The 17617-nt window shown below is 42.0% G+C and overlaps 2 protein-coding genes across 2 annotated transcripts; both read right to left on the bottom strand.

Moving 5' to 3' along the window:
- Positions 1–351: 351 nt before the first annotated feature.
- On the bottom strand, positions 352–10118 carry hmgxb4a (HMG box domain containing 4a). The gene is made up of 13 exons (XM_012867863.3): positions 10014–10118; positions 9406–9475; positions 8258–8388; positions 8097–8172; positions 6802–7395; positions 6507–6710; positions 4884–5056; positions 4701–4785; positions 4550–4614; positions 4147–4243; positions 3360–3523; positions 3157–3279; positions 352–1559 (listed from the first exon to the last, which is right to left on the bottom strand). Exons 2-13 carry the CDS (start codon positions 9425–9427, stop codon positions 1515–1517), a joined length of 1779 nt encoding a protein of 592 aa, XP_012723317.2. The 5' UTR covers positions 9428–9475; positions 10014–10118; the 3' UTR covers positions 352–1514.
- A 166-nt stretch (positions 10119–10284) lies between these two features.
- On the bottom strand, positions 10285–17027 carry ankrd54 (ankyrin repeat domain 54). The gene is made up of 8 exons (XM_012867882.3): positions 16349–17027; positions 14395–14442; positions 14193–14291; positions 13912–13983; positions 13561–13608; positions 12121–12245; positions 11910–12017; positions 10285–11745 (listed from the first exon to the last, which is right to left on the bottom strand). The coding sequence occupies exons 1-8, from the start codon at positions 16755–16757 to the stop codon at positions 11671–11673; spliced, it is 984 nt and encodes a 327-aa protein (XP_012723336.2). The 5' UTR covers positions 16758–17027; the 3' UTR covers positions 10285–11670.
- Between the last annotated feature and the right edge of the window lie 590 nt (positions 17028–17617).

Here is a 17617-nt window from a genome sequence, read left to right as displayed (position 1 = left end):
CTACCACCTTGAGACTATAGCAAAAAGCTTTTTCAAGAGTTGAATGGGCGTTTTATTTCACTTGGAAATTAAGGTTCCCGAGTCTGGAGGACGAATAAATCACTCTATGCATAATGGATTTATATATATATATATATATATATATATATATATATATATATATATATATATATATATATATATATATATATATATATATATATTTATATTAACTTAATTTTTTTGTATAATTTACTTAAATTAATTAGCTTTTTCATGATGTAATTTATAAGGAAGTACCTGTATGTGTAGCATATTTCCATCTGTCGATACTGCCAAGTGTGTGAGATAAAACATAAAACAACACATCCGTTTCACTGAAAGGATTTAATGTTGCCTTCTTGTTCAGTTTTCAACTCAAATTATTGGAAGAGCTCTTCATTTTGATGAAGTCGCACCAATAATTATGTTTGTCCAACATTTCCTAGATGTCTAAATAAAAAAAAAAAACCTAATTGTTGCAAACACTTTAAAATGACATCAGTATAAAACAAGTACTTTAAACATGGCAAATATTCACATGAGAATAAGTTCCTAGATAAGTGAGTAAATAAAACTGTTTGAATTCTAATTAAAATAACTACAATCGTACACAGCATATTTCAGCATACAACCACTCCTAAAACAGACAGCTGTACAGTAACATAGAAACAAAACATGTACAATAGAGGGTTTGATTTAAAATCAGCAATTACAAAGTTTGGAGACATTATCTAAAAAAATACACTTTAAAAAGAACCAGAAAATATCTACAGTATTTTTTGGACTATAAGGCGCATTTAAAATCCTTACATTTTCTGAAAAATCGATGGTGCGGCATATAATTCGGTGCTCCTTAAATATGATTACTGTTGTGCTTACTGACCAATTTTATGTGGTACAATGCGCTCAAAAATCTGTTAAAATGTGTAAATACAACTTTGGTAGGCAACGAAGCCGCTCCGCTCAATGGATATTCAGAGCATTACGGTACACTGTGTCACTACCTGATGGGACCCCTGAGCTGTCTACAAGACTGCCTGACTGTAATGTCTAAACTAGAAGTACATTCATGTAAAGACCCCCACATACTAGGTTTATTGTTGCTAGTGCGTACTCTGGTCGCACTAGCATGAGTAAGTTAATACCAATATAAAAATTTAAGTTTATTTTGGCCTTATGTTAGAAACAGGGCAGCGTAGTCCAACTCCTCTGTCCTGACAGAGGCGCATAGAGAGCTGTGTACGTGAAGGGGCGGAGTGATCTTACACCCTTGGGAAGAATATTTAGTGCGCCTTACATGTGGACAAAGACACACAGACACGTTGATTCACAGTGTGCCTTTATAATCCGGGGCGCCTTATGGTCCGAAAAAATACGGTAGGTCTTCAGATTCCAAGCAGTGGCTTATGTTAAACGTCAACGGTCTCTCCAGCATCAGACCCGTGCAGTCAGTTTAGGTTGCTCTGACGCAACAATTGTCCGTTTCAGGATCCTCACAACCCGGGCATGATGTAGGCGATGTTGTCCAATGTGTTTGACTGACCGAAAGACAAAAAAGAAAACAATCCTTTTAGGAAGCAACAAATGGAGTTGATTTGAACACTTTTAAATGTAGTGCCTTGTAAAAAAAAATAAATAAATAAATAAAAAAAATAAAATAAAAAAAATAATAATAATAATAATAATAATAATTATATATATATATATATATATATATATATATATATATAATTTTATATATATATATATATAATTATATATATATATATATAATATATATATAATTATATATATATATATATATATATATATCCACATGACTAGTCCTTTTTTAACATATGGTCAGATTAAAACCACAAACTTTGAATTTACTGGGATTTTATGTACAAAGTAGTTCAGACATGTGGACTAGAAGCAAAATCAAAAACCTTTTTTTGTTTTAGTAAAAAAACACCCCGAAAAGTGTGATTAGCATTTATATTGCGCCACCTTGGATCTGGTACCCCTAAATAAAATGTATCCCTACCAATTGCTTCAAGACACCATCTGATTATTAAATAAAGTCCACCTCTATGTAATTTAATCCCAGTATAAATACGAGCTCATCTGTGGAGGCCTAAGAACCACAAACCTACCAAAACATGGACATCCGCCTAAACGGACACGTCGGCCAAGGAGAGCATTGACCAAAGCAGCAGTCACGTAAAAAATGAAATTTAAATGCACGCGTTATGAAAACTAACACAGACTCCACCATCCTCACAGTGAAACATGGCAGTGGCGCCATGGTGCATCAGCAGGTGCAGGGCAGCCCACTACCTGGTAGTAAGCACGCAGTCAAAGCCGTATAAATATAATCACTGCAGTTGTAAATCTTTTAAACTGTTAACGTGTTCTCCTCGCTCCCGCCATGGCTGAGGCAAAAGATCTGATATAAAGGTGTAAATATAAACTCTGTTTGCCCCGGGAAACTGCAGCGACGCTCTCCAACACACAGTAAGCAGACAGAGTTCAGACAGGATCTGCTTATTTTATTATTAGATGTGTGATCCGGACATTTATCCCGGTGGATTGAGCATTAAAAATATCCAAGACAATCTTGCATGTATACGTATAGAAACATTAATTCTTTTATTCATGTTTCACTTGTAATGATGTATTTTGACCATTTACCACTGTTTAGCAGATTTCTTTAAAATGTCAACTGGGAACGGGTCTAAGGCGACGCCCAGGAGGCGTGTCCCCCTTCCAGGCCTTTGTAGGCCGGTGGAATCATTACACCGGGCAAAGGTAATCTGTGCGGCGAGCAGGGCGGGCAAAAACACTGGCTAGATCAAACCACATTAATGGGTTAGAATGGCCCAGTCAAAGTCCAGATGTCTAGTTTGACATCTGTGGAACTACTGGAGAAATGCTGTTCAAGACGCATTCTCCATCTATTCTGACAGAGCTTGTGTTATTTTACTAAGAACGGGCCAAAAGGAAATTCTCTGTGCAATGCTGGTAAGTTGCAAAAAAGGTTGCTCCTCAAAGCAACGTGCATTGCACTGCATGTTGCCCAGATATAGCAGAAACATCAACTTAAACAGCCAATTAAATATAGAACATTCATTATTTAAAGAAGATAATCTTTACCAGGACATTTCGAGGACATCCATTTAACTGTGGTATCTGCGCAGTGAGGCACGCCAACGGGCCCAGAGCGCACAGGATGGAGTCCAGAAGAACGGACAAACTCCCGGACACGGCCACCATCCCCTAAAACGACAGCGTTTCAGTCCAAACCCAACCAAAGCTCCGATTTTAACAATCTGGCTCGCAGCGACGCAGGAGCTCACCTCTGTTTCTTGGAGCCGATGGCCAATCAGAGACAGGGACTCTCCTAGCAGCTGCAGGTGGGCCGCCGCGTCGATGGGGTCAACATCTGGCACTCGAGCCGGGGACAGCGACATGGTGCCAGGCGTTCTGGTCGGTGACACCAGCCCCACTGCCGGTCCTGCAACTGATGGCAGAAAGCGGGCTCAGAGAAGCTCAGAAAGCATCTTTACTAGTAGAAATTACACGTTGACTTGAGTACACAGCAGCAAACAGGTATAAGCTTCTGTAGGACAGCCTAAAACGTGATGAAAGAAGGAAAATGAGTGTGGAGTGGTGTGGGGACTGCCACCATGGGTCCCTGAGCCACTCGGTGTGGGGATGGGTTAAACGCAGAGACATATGACCCCTCTGTGGGACGATCAAGACAGATATTTATTCATTTTAAAAAGCTTTTATGGGTCCTTTACGTTAGGGTCTGTGGAGAAATGTACAGGATTTTCTGGCTTCAGAGACCGAGAATTAAAAAGCTGTGAGTACTCAGTTATTAAGAAGGAATTTAAAAGGTTACTTGCTAGACGAAAAGTACATTTGAGGTGTTTTTTAGGTCCGTGTGTTGTTGTTTTTTTTGCCCCATTGAAATGATGTTTGACTAAAAGCGTGTCTACAGGATGTCTTTATGCCTTTATTCATAATGCCTGTTCAAAAGTAGCAGCTCGTTCACAAAAGGCGCCGTTGCGGCAGTTCTTTGCGTCGTTTAAACCTTAAGAGCGCACGGTGTTGGACGGATTCAAACACCGTCCCAGTTACCTTTGCTTTTGCCATCAGTGGAGGACTTCTGCTTCACAGTGGTGGCCTCGGCTTTGTTCTGTTTGTGCTGCAGATACTGGGCCTTCTGTCTCCAAACCTGAGAGGAAGGCAGAAGCGTTTAGTCGTCTGGCAGGTCTCCCAACATGCTTCACGCTAAATTGCCAAACCATTGCAGATTTTCACGCCTCTTTAGCTCATCTTTTTAAATATAAACATCAAGGTTCCCTAGTAATGTATGGCCTATATGTGTCTGGCTGTAAGACATTCAACCACAAACCAACCAAATGTTGAACATTTAGACGACAGAATAGGAAAAAAAAAGTTTTTTTCCACACTTTACCTGAAAAATACCTAATCTAAAGCTGAAATAGGGTTAATGACTTTGAGAAACACAAAAACTTACTAGCTTGTCTTTCTCAGGCATCGCCTTCCACACCTCTGCCAGCTTCTTGCTCAGCTCGCCGAAATCTGCGGATCAGAGCCGCGCAGCGTCGTTATGAGAGCCGTCAGGCAAAACCTGAAGGACAACGTCTGTCCAGGAGCACTTTACCCACCTAGACCTGGCTGCTCAGCGTTTATGTTGACCCTGTACTCCTTACAAAACACCTGGTATGCTGTCGTCGTCGTCTTCTTCTTGGTCTAGATTAGGAACGGCAAACAAAAAAAAACACTCAATAAGAGAGGAGGAGGACCTGGAAAACGTTGGGATTGTTTTTAGCAGGGAATTTAAAAAGAACCTTTTCTTTATCCTTCTCGTGCTTGTCTTTGTCTTTATCCTCTTTCTTCTTCTTCTTCTCGGTCCCGTCGTGGCCCTGGTGGTGGGGGGCGATGGGCTTGCTCATGGCATACATGGGGCCAACGGCGCTATGGCTGACGGTGGGATGGGAGTGGCTGTGGCCTCTTGAAGACTCTGGCCAAAATGACACAAAGGTGTTTGTCAGGTACGCTGCGAAGCAATTTGTGGCGGTTTTTATCAGAGGGATGGAGGCCTGAAGGAAAGACCAGTGTGAGGCTAGAATGGTGGAAATAAAGCAGTAATACATAAGGGATGTACACGCACTTATCCAAACGTTTCACCGCTGTTTTTACTTTTAGACGTGAAAGAAAAAGGGGCATTACACTTCCACCATAGTCACAAGAAAAGATAACTGGCTATTTGCAAATGTTTCTGGTTGAAAAGAAAACCAAGAAAAAAAAAAAAAAAATGACGGTCATGATTTGGAAACAATTCCGGGTGAAATTCCCCCCTTTGCTAATTCCAGTTTCATAGCCACACATTTCCAATTTTATCCGTTTTGTACAGATATTCTAACCACTATATACTTCCATATAACTGAAATTTAAAGAATTAATTATTCAGAAATACCGATTTGCGTCAACATCTATATAAACTGATCCATTTGCCAAACTGACAAACTTAAATGAACCTTTCTTTGATGAAAAGAGATAAAAAAATTCTAAATAAAATGAATAAATGGTATGGTTTATTGTTTTAGGATAAGATTGTTTAATGATAATCAATGTAATAACCATAAAACTTTAACTGATCTTGTCTGGAAGCCTAAAAACTATTGTTGGGAGTTTAACCTTTGGCGTTTAACATGTTTTTCTTTTCCGCAGTTAATTTTAGAGAGAAATATAATATATAATAATAATTCAATTCTAGAAATAGAATTGAAAACATGACTGAGTAAAATGATTAAAATTAGTACAATTGCACTTATATAGCCCATTTGACCGTAGCCAGGTTTCCACTTTAGGCCACTGTATGGATCTCTGAGTGCCTCAGTGACAGATAATGCTAAAAACACTGAGAATAAATTTTAATTATCACATAAAATTATCACTTTAAATATCACAACATATAATTTTAAGTTAATACCACCCATCCCTAATTATAGCCCATCTGAATTTCTTTTGGGTCTTATCCCTGTTTGAGCCAGTTGCCTTATGAAATATAAAGAGATAAATCCAAAATAATGGTTTATAACCTCCTGCTGATAGTTCTTATTTATTGGACCACATACCCACATTTCTACACAGCAGACTATGACTTAATTATTAAGAAAATGACTTCAGGATTAATAAAGCATTTATAAAAATGAAATCATGGTTTTTCAAAGTGGATACTAAACGTCTCTGCCCAGTGGATGTGAGCTGCTATGTGGTGGGTGCCAAACCGCTTGGCAGCTAATTATAATGAGCAACTTTTAATAAAACCATCAGCAGGGTAAAAAGTGACGTGGGCAGAGACAGAAACCTTCAACTCTTTAAAACAGAAGCACATAATGAACCATAAATGATCTATTGCAGCAAATAGGCCTAAAAACACAAGCATTTCCAACATCCAGTCAACTCACCTCCCAAACTTTTGCTGTGCTTCTTGTCCTTCCCACTTTTGTCCTTGTCTCTGTCTTTCTCTTTGTCCTTTTTCTTCTTGCTTTTCTTGCTCTTCTTCTTCTTTTTGGACAAGTGTGTATACGAGTCGTCTATAATCAGCTCCCCGGCCTCCAGCTCCCCCCCGGACGAGGAGCTATCATCCCCCACGCCGCCTCCGTAATGGCCTGTAGAGGAGGCACATCAGCATTCAGAGGAAAACCAAAGCTTACGTATAGAAAGCCCTAGATGCTGCAGGCTGGACGGATCACTTTTTACCTTCTACCTCCACCTCCTTCCCCACCACGGGCAGCGGCTCTCGGCTCAGCGGCAGCTTCTTCTTGGGCGACTTTGACGGCTGCATCCTCTCTCTGTCCTTCTCCTTCTTCCCGCCGGCTTTGGACGAATGCGTCGTCACCGGGAAGCTCTCCGGCTCCTCCTTCTCCGGCGACATGATCAGCTTCATTTTCAGCCCGTCGGCCTCGCGTAGGGTCAGGGGCTCCTCTTTGGGAGCGCCGCCGTGAAACAGAGACGACTTAGTAGAGGAGGAGGAGGAGGAGGAGTGCTTCTTAAAAGACGACGACGACAAAGACACGGGGCGCGAGTGCGATGCCGAGTGGCTCCCTTTGCTCCCGCCTCCGCTGCTTTCACGCTTGCGGTCCTTGGAGGAATGCGACGAGAAAGTGGGGTAGGAGGGTTTCTTGTGCAGGTGAGGGCTGGGGTCCGAGCCGGTGGCCAGGGGAGAGGTGATGGCCTGCAGGAGGCCCATTGCCGTGTCTGTCGGCTGCGACGAAGAGGGTGAAGACAGGGGCGGAGAGCGCTCTACAGACTTATGCTTTTTCTTATGAGGAGGGGGGCCTAAACCATCGTGATCTGACAAGGACAACAGAATACAGGTAAGTGGAAATTCGTAAAACTGAGATATTGGTAAAATAAACTGTACGATCCGTTTGCTGCCTTACAAATGAAAAACTTCCAACGTCATTTTAGACGGATTTCCTGCGATTGACCAACACAAAGTCGTGCGGAATTGCGAAGATTTGGGGAAATGATTCACAGCATTAAATCGTTTCGCCCGGAAGCTTTTTGAAAAAGTGTGTTTTGGCCCTGCGTTCAGGACCCTTTACTCCGATATCCCCGCAGAAGCCACCACCATGGTGATGGCGGCGGCGGCATGCTGTGGGATCTGATGCAAGGAAACAAACTAAAAATAACTCCAACTTAGCGGAGCTTCCCCACAGCTCTGAACATGCGGGCAGAGCTACAATCAAAGGGCAGCGCTCACCTGTTGGGGTGACTCGGTCAAAGCCGAGGCCTAAACCCAATTCTGAAAAACAACGTTCAAATGCTTTCAAAGGTGGAGACGTACCCATTTTTTTTTTTTAAAAACAACGGATCCACTTCATATTGGTGCATGACATTGTTTTGGTCTATCCCATAACATTCCGATAAAACACCTAAAAGGTTTTTCGGTTGTAAAAAAACGTTAAAAAAAAAAAAAATTAAAGATAAATTCACCAGTGGCTCTACAAGACATTGTTTCCCATCATGCATTCAGACCTATGGCCTCTCACCCCGGTAATAGTGGTCCTCGCTGTGTTTCTTCTTCTTCTTGTGCAGGTCACCTCCCAGCATGAAGAGCTCTGAGTCCTGAGTTGAGCAGTAACGACACGTTCATTAACACTGCGACGAGCATTGAGGCAAACGTTTAGGCTACCAAAGACAACCCACTCACCTTTGGACGTTTTTTGGATGACTTGCGTACCTCTGCAGCAATCTCCTCTTCCTCTCGTAACAGATCCTTGTAGGACCTCCTCTTCTCCCTCTGACTGCGGCCGGCAACGAGGCCCCCATCTGCCCCCATCTCTAAAATACGACATTCAATCAATCTGTAATTCGTTTGTCCAACGGTGGTTTAGAAAAGCCTGTATTTACAGTGCCTTGCAAGAGTGTCGATATTCAAAAAGGCTTTCTGACAGAATTGCCCTGGAATTAGAGTCCCATAGATTCTGACCAGCGTCCCGGCCCCTGCTGACGACATCTCCCTGCAGCCTGATGCTGCCATCATCACCTTCAGGATTTGCCCAGGACGAGGTGGAGAGTTAATTTCCTGACGCACAGTGTTTGCGTGTAGGCCAAAAAAAAGTTCAATACTTGTCTAATATGACCAGAGCAAGGTTCTTCCACATGTCTGTCGTAAGAACAGACTCACCAATCTAAGCTGTGCATCTCTGCAGCTCGTCCAGGGTAAAATTTGGGCCTTTTGGCATTTTCTCATGTAGCTGACCTGTCAGTTTATGGGAAGGTCTGCAGTTGTGCCACACCATCTCCATCTCTATAGGGCGGATTGAACAGATCTCTGTGACACCTTCAAAGCTTGGGCTCTTGTTTAATAACCTAATCCTGCTTTGAACTCCTCCACAGCTTTCTCCCTGATCTCTCCGGTCTGCTCCTCGGCTTTCACGATGCTGTTTACTCTGAAATGTTCTCCGGCGACCTTCCGGGGCCATCACACTGTATGTATACTGAGATCAAATCATATTGGCCTTTCTAAGGCATCAGAGTGAAGGGGGACAAATGTAAATGCGTGGCACCTTTTAGATTTCTTTATGTTTTGCATAAAGACATAAAACAAACAGGACAATTATGCGCTGCTCAGTGCAGGTCTATTACATAAAATCAGTGGCTGTCACTTGAGAAAAATGTGGTACGGTTCAGTGGTTATTGAGACTATTGCAAAGCACTGTGGCATTCTGTCTATACACCATTAATTACACAGACGGAGAAATTAATAAAGTGAATAAAGGATAAATTGCATACATCCATACAGAATAACCATAGCAGAAAAACAATGGAGAGTGACAGAAACAATGCCTTCTTTACCCTTTAACTCCTCATATGCCATGGTTTTCTCTCAGTCGACTCCTTTTCGTGTTGCTGGATGCGGACAGTCCTAAAAATTAAGAGCAAGGACCCGTCAAGCAAACACAGAAAGAGGCAAACTAAAGCCCACTTAACCCGGGAGGGCGATTCTGACGGACAAAGCCTCTGCCACTGCCTTGGCTAAGTTCAGATCAAGAAACGAGACTCAAATGCGGATAAACGTGACTTCCCTCGGGAAAAATAATATTAGCGTTGTATAAATGCAAGCAGTGTCTGGCATTTTCAAACCAATACCAAACTGTTAGCTAAACTAATTCCCGCCTACTTTCGTAAAGATACACAAACACACCCCCTTTCCTCCTCGCTAATGTCCAGCACATTCACGTCCTGCGTCCCTCTAGGGGAGTTTGCATTTGGCTGGCCGGTGACGGCGGCTCAGGAAACACCGAGGCTCTGCCGAAAAGCTAGGCCGCGCTCGCTTTAAGTGGACCACACTACGCGGCCAACATGCATTCACCTCATTCATACATTTGTCTCATATTGCTCAGTAACATGTATATTACAAGCGCCAAAATGTGAGCAAATACTCGTTTATTAAATTGTAATACCTCTATGGAGACCTCCAATTTACGCGGGTCCGTTCGCCATCTTTATTATCGGCAGACAACGATTCGCTTGTGGAAAGAGGCGTGGCCTCGGTGACGCAGCCAATCAGCGTGGGAGAAATGCGGAACTTTTAAATATGCATCCACCGATGCTCCTTCTTTTCCACTTATCACGAAGACTCCTGGCTGTGTTTTAATTTATTACCAATGTAATAAAAGATGTAAAAAAAAAAAAACATCACTGAATATCGCTGTCAACGACAGAATGCCACAATCATAGCCAACTTATTGATTTATTGGATCATTTTAAATTCCAACAGCAAAGTTTTCTTTACAACACAGTTCAGAAAAGAGTCACTGTGCACAGTTAAAAAAAAAGGCAAATGACAAAGACACTTTGACAAGAAAACAAGATACACCAGTTAAAACTGTTAAACCATTGTGTTGTGTAATTATCACAGTATATTCAATGAATGGAAGGCAAACAGAAAAAAAGTGAGCACACAACCTTACTCCAGTTACACTACTGTTTCCAGAGGTCGAGTAGATTTTTTATAAGTTTTTTTTTGCCTGTTCTGTTAAATCTGAACCAGTTTTTCCAAGAGTTGCGCCAATTAACGGGGACCAGAATTCGCCGCTTTACACTTGCCCAGCCATCATGACCGAACAAGCGACCGAACAAGCGTCAACTAAAGATCCAACCGTTTTTCCGATTGGTTGCCCCAGTGCCGACAGGGCTTGCTAACGACCCAGAGAAGAAGAGTCAAAGTTGTTCTTTTGAAGAGCGCCGATTCTATGTAACACACTGGATTTGGAAACATTGGGAGTCTCCTGAAAATCCTATTTGAAGTTTTGGTCTATATTATCTAGGAAATAGACAAACAGATTGGTTCAAACAGAACTCCTCAATGAGAGATCACACAAAGACTTTGTAAGGCCCCCGTACATAGTTACAAGAAATGTATGAATAATTTAATACTTTGATAAATCTGGCAGTAAATCAAGGTTTTCCACTGAAACATCATGTTGGAAACAGTGGCTACTTATATTAAGTGCATGTGGGTGAAATATATATAAAATAAAGAACATCTTTCATGGTACACCTCCACACATCACCTAAAGAATATAACTGTATTTTGACAGATGTAGAAAGAGCCGTTTTTTCACTTTTCAATTAACATTTTGTGAGAACGGTTACATTTTCAATTTATCCAAAAATTATAATAAATATAGTACTTAAAGAGAAATTGGAATCGGTAGTTCGGATCTTTAAAAATAAAAATCTCAGTACCACAAAATTCTACATCTCTGGGTTTCTAACAATGTTTTTCAACAGAGTTTTCTTTCTACAATTTGAGTTCAGAATAGCTTAACCATAAAATCAATGGGTTTTGTATCAACGTAAAAACTTGACAATCCCGTTTCTAATAGAAAACTCCTTTGGGAAAACTTCATGAGAGACATTGTTGTTAAATCGTTCTTGCCCTGGTCCAGATCGACAGGCTGAGGGCTTTTGTCCACAGCGGTCCCTTAAATAAACACCGACAGCCATTCCCAGTCTGATGGTTAGACATGTGCCCTTAGGGTTGTACACAGATAATCAGAGGCTTGGCTTATTTAAAAAAGGAGCTGGACGGCTGCTCTGTGTACGGTTAATCTTCTACCTAGCATCCAGGTTCTGTTTCTGTAGACTAAGTGACGTAAAGCTGGCCAGTAAATCAGTCACCTCATCCACCTATGAGAGAACACAGAAAAGCGTTCAAGGGTTGATGAAGCAAAAGCAAATCTATTTAAAGTTTCTTTTCAACAGTTAAAAAAAAAAAAAAGCCACACACGCTGCACTGGAAATATTCTGTTACAGTAAACCCCCCTAGCACCTGGTCACGGTCTAATTCTCACCTGTTGTCTGGTGCGTGTGTGTTGCAGCTGCGTTGAAATGTGCTCCAGCCTCTCTTTAGCTTCACTTTGGCCCATCAGGTTTAGGTACTCCCTTAGCATTTGAATAATCTGCGGGAGAAAATCATTAAACGGAATAGTTGACGCATTCGGAATACACGAGTAGCCGAGACCCCAGGCTGTTGTTTGCATATCCAGCCTTGGCCTTGTGTACCTGGGTGACTTCTCCTCTGAGCGTCTCCAAGCTGCGCGATTCTCCTTCCTGCAGGATGTTAAGCTTAGAGCGCGCTAGATGCAGCGGGGTCCGGCCTGCTCGGTCAAGAGCATCCACGCGAGCTCCTGGGGAGAAACGACATACGTCTGTTTTAGACATGAAAAGAACCTGATCAGTTTACTTTGAAAACCCGCTTCAGTTTTGATTGCGTCGTCGAGTTTTGATTCTCACTGCCGATGACGTAATCAAAATCTGAGTTAGTGGACGGATGGAAGGAGGAACGGATGAACGGATGGATGATGATCAGACAGATTAGATGCTGGCTGGCTGGCTGGCCGGAAGAATGGATGGATGGATGGATGAACGAATGGAGGAAGGAACGGACAGATGGATGGATGATGATCAGACAGACTAGATGGATAGATGCTTGGATGGATGGATTAATAGATGAACAGACGGATGGATGATGATCGGGCTGGCTGGGTGGTTGGCTGATGGATGGATGGATGGATGGATGGATGGATGGATGGATGGATGGATGGATGGACGAACGGTCGGACGGATGATCAAACAGACAGATTAGATGCTGGATGGATGGATGGATTAATAGATGGCTGAATGGATGAAGGCACGAATGGACGATGATCGGACAGATAGATGCCGGCTGGCTGGTTTTTAAGAGTGTGGATCAGGAAATAAAGTAAAAAAAAGATATTTTCCAATTCTAAATTTTCTCTTGATCAAATTAATTTCCCTACTTTCCCATCCAGCTGCTAGACTAGGGCTGGGTATCATCTAGGATGAGCCGATTCGATACCATTCTCGATATAGTCAGCTTGATTTGACTCCAATATCGATATTTATTACTTTCAAATTAATGCTAAGTCATTCAATCAACAAAACCAGCCGAATATTATATTTATGTTGAATTTATTGAACACTGATATATTAACAGAAAAATAAAGTGCATTTGGTTCAATGCATTTAACATATCACAGAAACCAAAACTGTGCTCAAACATCTGATTTTAGGGACGAAAGCGCTTCTATATCCTGCCGGCCATTCCGCAAATTTGTCTTACTGCACTTCCTCTCTGTGAACATTAATGGGGCGCTGTAATAACGCCCCCTAGGGGTTGGGAGGTATGTCGATACTGAAAGGCAGAATCAGTATTAAATCGTTTTTAAAAACATCTATATCAATCTTGGTATCGATTTTAATGCACAGCCCTATTCTAGACTGACCCTGAAACAACGCAGATGGCCCTTCACAGCCAACTGCAGGAACGTTCTCCATCAGACACCTTTGGGTTTTAGGGTCAGTAGCAGAATCAAGGTGCTACGGTAGCCATTCGTTTAAGCTAGAAAATAAATCCGCTTGCGATCATTTCATTCAACCAAGTCAAAACTCAAGCAGTCAAGTCTTCTATGAAGGTCTCACCTCCTTTCAGCAACGTGGTGATTACAGGCACGTGGTTGGTACAGGCCGCTGCGGGAACACAGCATGAAAAGAGCTCAAGTTTTAAAGACACTTCAAAAAAAACTGCTCTAAATACATAGGCAAGCAAATTTCATTCATATAGCACCTTTCTCAGGCAGCAAAGTGCCTCACAGTAAAATGCAAGAAAAAATACTTAAAAGAGAATTTAAATAACGAAAAAAAGAGGTTTAAAACAATATTACTGAAGCATTCAATCTGCAAAAGTTGACCTTTAAGAAGAGCGGCGCCGAGCAGTCAAACATTACTGAGCACAGTAACTAGAGCTTTTACAGGTGAGGAGGGCTGCCTTACCCAGGTGCAGAGGGGTATTTCCCAGGCTGTCTCTCTGGTTGGGGTCGGCACCGTAGCTCAGCAGCAGCTGCACTAAAGCAAGAGAAGAACAGCACCAAAACAAACCCGTCACGTTTGCGCCTCTTATTGCAGGTTTAATTAACTCAGTAGCAGCCAACGTCGTTTAGTGAAAACATCTCCTCAGACACTGCGTGATGGAAACCGGGGCCACGCTCGAGGGATGAATTCAGGAGGCTGCACGCTTAAAAGAGGCCGCGGCCCCCAGCCGTCACCAGCCCTACCGATGCCGTCGTTGCCGTTGCAGGAGGAGAAGTGGAGGGCTGTCCTGCCCTTGTCATCGGCAGCACAGGGGTCGATGTCATCCTCGAGGAATTTTCGCACTTAAGAGAAATAACAAACAGGCAGAAATTTATTTTACCTCTTTTATTTTATTTTTTTACACTGCTTCCAAGAAATGTAACTGGATCTCCACATGGCTCGTACCTGTGTCTATATCATTGCTGTTGGCAGCTTCCCTCAGTCTTTTAGCAGCTGTGGGAAAAGATGGAAATGATGATGTCGTGAAAGGCACACTGAATAATAACCGCAGAGATATAAACAAGAATCATGTATGGAATAATAACAGATACTTCTATAAACGTAACAACTTTTTAATACTGGGATTTGTTTTTCCTTTTATACCCCGCCTAAATGTTCCTTTCTCCTAGAACTGTATTTTGCACACGTATATACAATACAGTGCGTTTTCCTGTGATTTCTATTATTTTGCTCCTTCAAGATTAGTGTCCAGTGTCAGTTTTTGATATCAGCAATATGGCTCTCTTAATAATTCAAAATAATGAAAATGACTAAAAATTATATTCCAGTTTGCCGTCTGGCAGAGCTGATTTTTACATCCGGGAATATGTCCAGTCTTGATCTTATGCATCTTTGTGATGAATTAAAGGGCTATTTTGGTGTTTTTACACAAGTCTTGAATGCATTTTAAACACCTTCGATCCTAAATCCATATTTAGACTGGCTAGACCTAAAATAAATACTTTAACACTATACAAATATTCTGTAAAATAATTTTGGGGATTAAGGAAAGCTTTATTCTAATTGGAACGACACAAAACAAGCATTTTTAAAGCATTTTTTTCCAAAAAAGGACCACATTTGTTGATTTCTATTTCACTTTACTACATTATCATTATTATTATTAAACATTCTGTCCTTTTTTGATTAAACACGTTCTTTCCAGGCATTCTCGCCGTTAGCAAACGAAGAATTTCATTGGACAAGACAAACCCAATGAATAATCACTGTTTTTTAGGTTAAGACAACTGTGAAAAGACTGGGCACCATGGCCGGACTTATTTTCCGTTGAAGATGGACATTCTTAGACGTTTTGTTTGGAATCAATGTATTCATCCATGCAATTAGTATCGGATCAATCCCTGCTGGTTTGACAAGGGTCATATACCCGAAATGGTTTTAGTTTCTCCAATACAGCATGTGGGGGGAAAGCGTTGCCTTTATCATCTGCCTGCAAGCCGAACGCTGCCAGTGCCAAGCAGAGCCGTCAATAGGGGCCCTGCTGAAAAGCCTGAGCATCCAAATCGAAGCAGCCACATCTGTATGCCAACTCTGGGCCAATAGGTTTACGTGGGGTAAAACGAGTGGGCCCACCATCTGCCCATACACATGTAGGACAAACTGAGCAGCATGAGCCGACCGTCTGTAGCTGAGCTACATGTCCTGCCAGAACAACGGCACACACGTTAGGTCAGGAAAGCGGATATACGGAAGAAATATAGTCTCATTAGAATCAGATTGTTTTTTAGACATTTAATTTGTAACAGAATTTTATATAAGTTAGATAAGGTGAGTATTTTTTCTCCTGTAAAAAGAAAAACACACTAATTGAACTTGGTTCCTTGCATATCAGTTTCAGAAGACCAATAAAAACAAACTATAGTTGATCTCTGATGTCATGAGAGCAATCAGAGCGCATCCTGTCCTAGAGTTGTGCTTAATGACAGTTTATAATAAAATTGTGCTTGTTTTCATCCACCTGTACAATGAAAGTATGTAAATAATTTGTGATATTTACCATTTTCTGGATTTTTAGCTCCCAAATAAACCAAAATACTGAGTGCCCCTACATTAATTTTGCTAAATGACGACTGAAGGATTGAATTTATCCAGGCTGTATTAAATTAAACAGTCTCCGAGTTTCTCCGGGAGTTGACTGGCTTCTTTCCCCCCTGCATGATTTATTATTTCATTTTGTGGAACTGATTTTTTTTTAATTTGCAGGACCGTTTTAGACCACGCAGTTTTTATTGCCCTAAATGAGGCAGACCTGATTGAGACATAGTTTAAATGAAGTCTGCGTTTGGCCTTCATGATGAAATCAGGTCCTCGTTGCTCAGTGGGGACCTGCCCCCCTTACCGTAAATGTCTTTCCCAATAGGACCGAGATTCCGCACGGCTCGCTGGTGTCTCCTGGCCCTGCTCCCCGCTATCTTCCCCAGGCCGCTCGACACACCACCCGGGCCGAGCTCGCCTCGCCCCGGCTCCCACAAAAGGTGCAGGTACCTGAGCTCTTTGTCATCTTTGGAGCCGACTCGACCCAAAACCATTTTGCCTTCGCCTATCCCGCTGATGCCAAACCCCACGGACGCTGCTGCTGCTGCTGCTGCTGTATCTGCGCCCACGTCCTCCATCCTCTCCGCGGCGTTCCGCGGCTCTTCGTCCGCCGCTTCTCGGGTCTCACCTGCAGGTCCGTGTCCTAGCATGTACTCCCCTTCGGAGATCGATCGGTCATTTTCCGGAACAACGACTGAGCTCCATCCGTCCATGTTTTACTGTTACATGGGTGGCTCAGTTTCTGACAGACTATCCTTACAAGTACTGCCAGCGCTCGGAGTGAGCGCAGCTCTCAGGAGAATGTGGAGGCCGCCATCAGAGTGCCGCCGTCACTCTATGGACCCATTGCACGAAGGGTAATGAAGTCTCCTAGTGAAGCCGAGCCATGCTAGATATCTTGAACAGATAAAACGACACAAAACCTTCGCCCTCCCGACACCAAGATGTCAGCTATTTTACAATTTGCATTACGTTGTGTCAAACTAGTAAATAAGACAGCTATTGGACCTTGATCGGTTTCAGGTCACTAACAACCAATCAGACTTCGCGACATTTGTCTGTTACTCTCCAATAGCGGCAACCCACTAAAGCAGCCAATCAGAAGGTTCCAGTGCTGGACCAATCAGCGTTCAATAATTTTTGTGAGCATGGCAGCAAGTCCGTACGTCGTATTCGTCGCCATATTGTGAGTGGCAATTATTGTTGAAATACGTAGAAATAAAAAATATACACGTATATACATATACTATATCATATAGTATATGTTATACACACATTTAGTCTATATGTGTGTACCTTTACACACGTGTATATTCAGTCACAGCCCTTAATATTCTACAATGCATACACAATATCAATGACATTGTGTGTTTTTTCCAAAGGTAGTTTTAGTCTTATTTTGAATAGCATAATTTTGTTAAATTTTGTCTCACAGATAAAAACTACTAGCGCTAGACAGAACATATATTATTGTATGTCAAAACAGTCATTTTAAATTAGCCGCATCTATATTCAGCTACTAGTTGACTAGTTGAACTTTATATTTTTATGTATTGTATGCATGTTACATACA

Source organism: Fundulus heteroclitus, chromosome 16 (assembly GCF_011125445.2).
Source record: "Fundulus heteroclitus isolate FHET01 chromosome 16, MU-UCD_Fhet_4.1, whole genome shotgun sequence".
Classification (NCBI taxonomy): Eukaryota; Metazoa; Chordata; class Actinopteri; order Cyprinodontiformes; family Fundulidae; genus Fundulus; species Fundulus heteroclitus.
This window is presented reverse-complemented; position numbering and strand designations above follow the sequence as displayed.

Bases quoted from the DNA above. Each gene is read 5' to 3' on its own strand.
- hmgxb4a (XM_012867863.3), bottom strand. From the start codon at position 9,427: ATGGCATATGAGGAGTTAAAGG. The intron at 5,057-6,506 runs GTGAGTTGACTG...CATTTTGGCCAG, and splicing joins GCACAGCAAAAGTTTGGGAG to AGTCTTCAAGAGGCCACAGC. The intron at 3,280-3,359 runs GTGAGCTCCTGC...CTGTCGTTTTAG, and splicing joins ATCGGCTCCAAGAAACAGAG to GGGATGGTGGCCGTGTCCGG.
- ankrd54 (XM_012867882.3), bottom strand. From the start codon at position 16,757: ATGGACGGATGGAGCTCAGTCGTTGTTCCGGAAAATGACCGATCGATC. The intron at 14,443-16,348 runs GTAAGGGGGGCA...CTTTTCCCACAG, and splicing joins TATTGGGAAAGACATTTACG to CTGCTAAAAGACTGAGGGAA. The intron at 14,292-14,394 runs GTACGAGCCATG...ATTTCTCTTAAG, and splicing joins CAGCAATGATATAGACACAG to TGCGAAAATTCCTCGAGGAT.